At 38.1% G+C, this 7,576-nt stretch overlaps 1 protein-coding gene across 1 annotated transcript in view; it reads left to right on the forward strand.

The window, feature by feature from the left end:
* il34 (interleukin 34) overlaps positions 1-4,897 on the forward strand; it is a 42,788-nt gene extending 37,891 nt beyond the window's left edge. Inside the window, exons 6-7 of the mRNA XM_044125845.1 lie at positions 231-414; positions 3,610-4,897. Of these exons, the coding sequence (XP_043981780.1) occupies positions 231-414; positions 3,610-3,695 (270 nt within the window). The 3' untranslated portion in view covers positions 3,696-4,897. The remainder of the gene's footprint in view (positions 1-230; positions 415-3,609) is intronic.
* The last annotated feature ends 2,679 nt before the right edge of the window (positions 4,898-7,576 follow it).

Here is a 7,576-nt window from a genome sequence, read left to right on the forward strand (position 1 = left end):
AGGTTGTTTTTAGAAGCAGTTGAGACTCAAATGGGAGAATAAAAATGTGCAAAAGGTCAAATTAAGGTCCAGAAAGACATTTTGAAAAGATATCTGTTTACAAACAGGCAGCTATTGTTGGGATTTAATGGCTGCTGTAATATAACTTTATTTTCCTGGTGTCTGTCAGGTGATTTGTGGTTTTAAAGCCTACCTATCAGCTGTGTGTGTGTTTGTTTTGGTGTGTCCAGGTGTTCCAGCAGGAGCTTCCAGAGACGATCCAAGACATTTGGGATCAGTTAACAGAGGAGCCTGAGAGAGTGCCGGTGTCCAGCTGGAGGTTCGCGTCTCCAAAATCTCTGGTGGATAACTTGTGCCACACCATGTGCTGCCTTTTCTGGGAGTGCTTTTCCAGCACAGTGTCTTCTCTGGACTGTGAGTTAAACACAGAAGATGTTTAAACCCGGGTTGCAAAGCCGCTCCCGCCGGCACATAAAAGACACATCAACATTTATCCGATTTCTTACATGAACATGTATGTTTGCATCCTGATCTGTTCCATGTGGGGTTATGGTTGAACATTGAAGATGACGAAAGGCGGGTTTTTCTGTCAATTTGCCATGTAGGAAGCCATCTGCATCCTTTGTTTTGTTCCCCCCCCCAAGCTCTCCAGTGTTGTGCAATTGTCTCTTCAGCTCGGGATCAAAGATGATCCGATGCTTTGATGCTCCAGGTTGGGCCACAGACTCTGCCAGGCCATCTGGACAGATTTTTTGCCTGCAGGTTCCCAGGAAGCCATGTTAATGTGTAACCTGATGTCCTGAACGTTGCCTTACACAGAAACATCTGGACAGCTGCCCCTGGAAAGTGTTTGGAAAAGAGGTGCATTCGCTTTTCAAAAAATCCTCAGCAGGTGTTCCAGTAAGCCATCCATCTTTATCAATCGTCACCCAACCACATGCAATCACCGCAAACCAGATTTTCAATCATGACACGAAACACCAGTTCCACTGAAGGATATCAGGTGAAGGAGACAGTAGAGCTGAGGTCTTTTTCATTTTCACATTTTGGAGGCCCCCCAACATGTGGCGACTGACCATTTGTGATCAAGAAGTCCTGCTTCTCGGTTTCGTGCCTCATATGGCTTTTAATCTGTGCAGGCCGAACCCTGAAGGAAGGATTTAAAAAGGAAGAACAGGAATATCCCTGGGTCCTGTTGCAATATTACATTTCAGCTGAATTCACCATATTACTATTTATTGTCTAATTTCACACACAATGGGTGGTATCCAATTTTTTTAAAAAGCCAGGGTGTTCAAAGTGGGGCCCCTGTACTAATTTTTGGAGGGTTTTTTTACAGGTTTTTCTTGGTTTCCTTTTGTTGTCACGGTAACCAGAATCACATCTATTCATTGACTTGTGCTCTAAAATACACTTTTGTGCAGCCAAAACTCGTCCAAGTACACCAAGTGTTTTCAAATGAAGACTGACCCGGATCCTGTTTTTATTGACGCGAACAGACAAATAATTTTTTCAGCTTTTCAGGCCCAAAATAATATACAAACTGGATGCCTTTCATTAAGAAGGAAAACGATCACAAACCATTTGAAATTTTTTATCTGCAATCCCGTTTTTACAAAAAAGTGCTTAATTAAAATAGTCCAAGCTTTACAATTTACAATTTAACAGTTATAAAAAAAATCCTCAACATTTTTGGCAATTTTCACTTTTATAAATTCTAATTTGTTTTGCCTTGACGATTTAGGCCCACATGACAAAAAGCTTGGACACCCCTGATCTACAGGGTTAATGTTGGCCTATTCAAAATATTGTCCCAATTTATTGATTCTGAACGCATTTTTATTCTTTGTTGTTGCTGGACTTGTTGAGTCGTCCCTGAATATCCCCGATACGAGTCGCTGATCCATTTGAGCGTTTTAAATCTCAATCAGAACTGATCCCATCAGGAGTCTCCTGTCAGAGCCCATCCTCAATCTGAACGTAAAAGATTCAAGTCCTGACATGAATGTCACCCAACACCTGCAGGAGACACATGTTGATGTAACTGTGTGCATGAAAAATGCTGCAGCTTTATGTGCTCCAGATTTTCAGGTCCCACAGATGCTGCGCAGCATTGCCTCACTTTCAGATGGATGGATAGTGTGCAGAAATTTGCTTGGGAAGATTTTTGGCATGTCTCAGGAAGTGGAGCTCATCTCTGATGATGCCACAGCACTTTTATCTTGACTGCTATGCTGTTTTAAAACATCCATATATCCAGGGAACTGTTCAAGTTTGTTTTCTGGGAAACATCAGAGGGATTTATTCCTGGTTTTCTCTCCTATATGCATTCAGAAACCATCCTAATTTGTTGTTCTCACCCTAAAATATTCCTACCAGCCTCATCTGTCACACCAGCCTTCTTCTGTGGCCTCCTTCTTCCTTACAGATCCAAATCCATCATCCGCTCGCCAGAAATCCTCAACTTCGCCATCCCTGCCTCATGAGACACGCAGCAGCAGTTTTTGTTAAAGTTTTATAAGTTTCACATTGAACAAAACTGATTTGGAAAATTTCTCTTTAGTTATTTTTTGTTACTTATATCCTTAAAATACAAACATTTCTACTTAACTTCATACTTTGGTCCATCTGATTATGTAATTTTTAAATAATAAATGGTTGATAATTTGATTAGTTACTCAGTACTTCAGTAGACTTTATACCAAATACCTTTTTTACTCTAACTTGAGTCATTTGTTGGATGGCTACTTTTTACTTTAACTTGAGTAAAAATATGTTGAAGTATCACTACTCGAGTACAATTTTTAGGAACTCTTCCCATCTCTGGCTGTGATAAACATAAATATGTACAAGCCTTATTCATGTAAAAAGAAAAAAAAAAAAGACAATGGCGGGTAACCATGGCAACCGTTGGCAGGTCAAATCATGGTATTAAACTCATTTTCATTTTGAGCCATATCAAATATATGGGTGTTCTTAAAGGGCAGGTTGTGCCAGAATATGTTGATAAAACCAATTAAGCTGTTAAAGTATCAATAAACTGCTGTTCCTCCAGGATTTTGATTACTTTATTTTTTGCAATCAAAATCACAGATTTTGTGGTGCCAATTTTAAAATGTTTGGAGTTTTTATATTTGCATTAATGTACGATGTGAAATGTGTCTTTTTATTACTCATCGTATCAATTACGGACTATAACTCGACATCACGTAAGGCTGATTTGGAAATATTTTCTTTTGCCCGATTTAGTTGTTTTTTGTTACTTATATGATTTATTGTAATTTTCATCCTTAAAATACCAAAATTTGGTCCATAGGAGTCACTTAAACTCAATGTTTTTGATCAATTTTGAGAATTTTTACTATAAAATCAAAGAAAAATGTGAAGATTTGCTTATTTCGTGTGAATTTCACAGATTTGTAAAAAAAACTTAAAGGACTTAATGATGTAATTTGGCCACATAAAAAGCTACGGTGGGCCAGATTTAGTTGAGTTTGACACGTGGTTTAAAAGCAGACCGACTCTTTCTGCAGTCAGGTTGCACAAAGAATGCTTTGATTTATTGTAATTAATGATAACATGGATCTGTTTATTTTTTCTGCTTTTAAGACTGTGCAGTCTCCCATTCAAAGAAGGGCAGAAAAACGCAGAGCCCAGAATTGGAGACGGCGCCCACGGAGCCTGCAGAGTGGTGACTTCCACGTTGATGCCGCCCAGAGACTCCAGTGATTCACAGGAAAAACCCATTTCAACAAGTCATTTCCACAAAGAGCCAAGATCATTGTACAGACTGAAAACCTTGGCACCAAGCAGCGGTGAGACCCGACAGAACATGTTGGTATAGCGACGCCACCTGTGCTTCATTTAGTAGCGTACGGACTTTCCATGTAGCCGAAATGCGGCTCAGCTTTGAGAGGAACCTTCAGGATTTCAGCTGGGACGCTGGATCTTTTCCTTGAAGATCTTTCCTGCTTCTGGTAACTCATCTGTCAGATGTGTTTATGTTTCATATGTTAATAACGATGATGAATGCATTGTTTTCTGAGATGAATTCTTTGGGAAGAAACTTCTCAACAAAAGGCTAACAGAAAGAGACAGACTTTGTACCACAGCCAAGCATCCCGATATATCATGTTATTTAAAAACAAATGTTTTACAGCTGTGCTACAGGCTTGGATTGCATAATCGAAGAGCTATCCAAAAAAGTATGTTCATTTTCATTTGCTGCTCCGTGGATTTATGTTGTTTTTTTTCATCTGTTAAAAAAAAAGGAAGAAAAACAAACTTGGTCAACTGACAACATATTTACCTTCCTTTTTACCGAACTCTGTGTTCAGCATAAATCTGTTTCAGTTTGTTTTTACCAGAAAGGCCATGAATTCAAAGGCAAGTTTATGGAAAACGATGAATTGAATGAATGAATTGGCACTTGAGTTTTATTTGAGTTTCCTGAGTTTTGAAAGGAATCTGGAGAGAAACCAAACTGGTGCCTTCGCAAAACATGACAAGCATCGAGTTTGGTCTTGATGCAAAAATTAGAGTCTTCTGACTGAAATTTTAATAAAAAAACCCGTCAGAGTTCCTAAAATCTTCGGCTGAAGTTTCAAGATGTGACAGGAAAGAGCATGATGCCATAAGAATTAGGATTGTATAATTATATAGATTCTTCGATATCTATTGTTTTACACCCTTGAAAGGTATTGATTTTTCACCAGCGAGTATTGATACATTAAACCCTAGGGGTACATTGGCTTATACAGTCTTTTTAACATGTCTGGTTTGTGATAGCCAGCAAGACTCCGCCTCCCCAAGTTTCACTTTCATCCATCCATCCATCCATTTTCTGTTCACCCTTGTCCCTAATGGGGTCGGGAGGGTTGCTGGTTCCTCTCCAGCTTCGTTCCGGGCGAGAGGCGGGTTCACCCTGGACAGGTCGCCAGTCTGTCGCTGGGCAACACACAGGACACACAACCATTCACACACACACTCACACCTAGGGAGAATTTAGAGACCAATTAACCTGACAGTCATGTTTTTGGACTGTGGGAGGAAGCCGGAGAACCCGGAGAGAACCCACCATGCACAGGGAGAACATGCAAACTCCATGCAGAAAGACCCCGGGCTGGGAATCGAACCCAGGACCTTCTTGCTGCAAGGCAACAGCTCTACCAACTGCACCACTGTGCAGCCCAGTTTGACTTTCAACTTGTACTTAAAGTGCACATTATAAACTAAACACCAGTTTTTAAATTGTGTTAATAGGCCAAGTAAAACTGGAGTTATGCTAAGATAAGTAAACTATATTTAAGTAAGTAAGTAAACTGCCTCACCCCGTAGTCGATCATTACGGGGTGAGGCAGAGCCGCTCCCTCAGCAGCTAGTAGTAAACAGCTTCCAGCCACGGCAAACTCCGGGAGCCAAGGTTTTTCCTATAGTCCAAAAGACTTTTCTTAGTCCAAAACGCAGCTGCAGTATGACTAAGAGAAAAACTTAAGTGCAATCATTTGCATGTTGAGAGTCTACAGAGGCTGATAATCTCCCCACTCAGCTCCTGGATCACTGTGGAAACTTTGAGTTTTATGTCAAATCCACATGAATTAAATGACAGAAACTAATTTTCTCACTGCATCTTTGATTCATTTTGTCCAGCTCTAGACTGTTAAACTTTGTCTAATCAGAGTCAGGTATTGTGTAGTTGGTGCTTTTAATCAGTTTTCAGTTAATTAAATTCAAGTGTATGGAACACAAAATGTCACTAAAATCACTCTGTCCTTCTAAAATCTTTCAGAAAATCGTAAAAACGCATCGAATCGTATCGAATTGTACCGTTTGCCAAATATTGTGATACATGTTATATTATGATCAGAATATCGTATCGTGAAATTATTGTACACCCCTAATAAGAATAGAGCTATCAGCAAGTAAAGTGACTGATTTTTCAATATAGTGACCTATAGAAAAGCTTTGGTTCCTGAGCAGAATGAGAAATTCCATAAATTATCCAGGACTAATTGATTTGCTCTCAACTTCTCAGGATTGGACACCACAGGGAACAAATTGGAGGTCATAAATGTAAGTCAAATGTGTGAAAACAGTCTGTAACTGCCTTTAAAGTCATAAAAAGACTTTTAAAGCTGTCATGATGCTAAGACGCAAATAATTAAATTGCAAAAGGTGCTTGATCGGATAATTTTTTTACACACTTTGTACTTGGTGAGGATAAAACCGTCACTTTAACAGTTCTGTGTACAACATTTGAAGACAAAGAATGTTTTTTTTTTATTTTAAATCCAAAATATTTTGTGCAGTTTTTCTTGAATTACTGCTCTGAATGTGTTCTTTAAGCAAAATTGCCTTTTTTGAGCCAGTATGCTCCAAATACAGTTTATTCAATTACTAAATAACTTGACAATTAATCGATTAATCGTTTCAACCCAAAAGTTATCAGTGGATTTTTAAAGTTTTGACTGTGAAGTTTTAATATATACTGGTTGTTGTTTAGATCTTTATGTCTGCAGACTCTCCCATGACTCTTTTAGAGGCTGAGAGTACGAAAGATGCTCCCATCATGCATATAAAAGCTGTCATTTTTAGCAATAAAGCTATAATCGATAGTTTCGTCACAGTGATTATACTTTATTACCTAAATAAAGTCAGGACAAACTCCATGGACTCAACAAATTTTAAACAGATTTTGATGACATGGACATCTTCGCAGGCAAAAAAATTTAACTTCTCAGGATTTAAACCCCAAATTCTAGCCAGAAATTTGTCATAATTTCACAGCGTTCACACTGTGAAACTGATTTATAATCTCTTCATAATCAGAATTTTTTTCAAATTCACATATATTAAATGGATGGGCACCAAAGGAACATGAAAGCAGAAGCAGCAGCACCTTGATTTGTTAATGATCCACAGGATTTACAGATTTACTTTGAATGAAGGATTTACTGTTAAATCAGACGTCCCATTTTTTAATTCCGTCCAGCATCAGGTGATGCTAATCCGGCCATTTTTTTGTGACATTCCAGTACGCCGTCCTCAGTTATAATTTCTGTAATCTCTTCCGTTTTTTTGAGATTCACTGCAACTTAGTAGAGAAATATTAGTCTACTTTCGAGTGCAAATATCTTTACACTTGCAATAAGAAGACTTTTTAGAAAGATATAGAGCTTGCTTTAAGTCAATAATTATTTAATGTTGATGAAAAAGTTCTTGTTCCACTGGCAGATTAATTTATAACACATGGGAAATGTCTTGTGAAATAACATACCAATGGAACTAGTACTTTTTTATCTATATTAAAGAATTATTGACTTAATCTAGCTGAGAAGTTACTTGAAAGTTAGTTTTATCTCATTTCAAGTGTACTAAGATATTTGCACTAGAAACTAGACCAGGAATACTTGGTAAGATTTAGTTTTTCCAATGTAGACCCACAAGCACAAATACCGCTCTTGAAAAATATTTGTCAATTCGCTTTTTCAGGCCACAAGTCACATAACGAAGTGTGATTTGTAACACTAAATTTCTTAGAGTAACTGCATCTAATAAAATTTTCCAATTTATTGAT

Source organism: Gambusia affinis, linkage group LG08 (genome assembly GCF_019740435.1).
Source record: "Gambusia affinis linkage group LG08, SWU_Gaff_1.0, whole genome shotgun sequence".
Classification (NCBI taxonomy): domain Eukaryota; kingdom Metazoa; phylum Chordata; class Actinopteri; order Cyprinodontiformes; family Poeciliidae; genus Gambusia; species Gambusia affinis.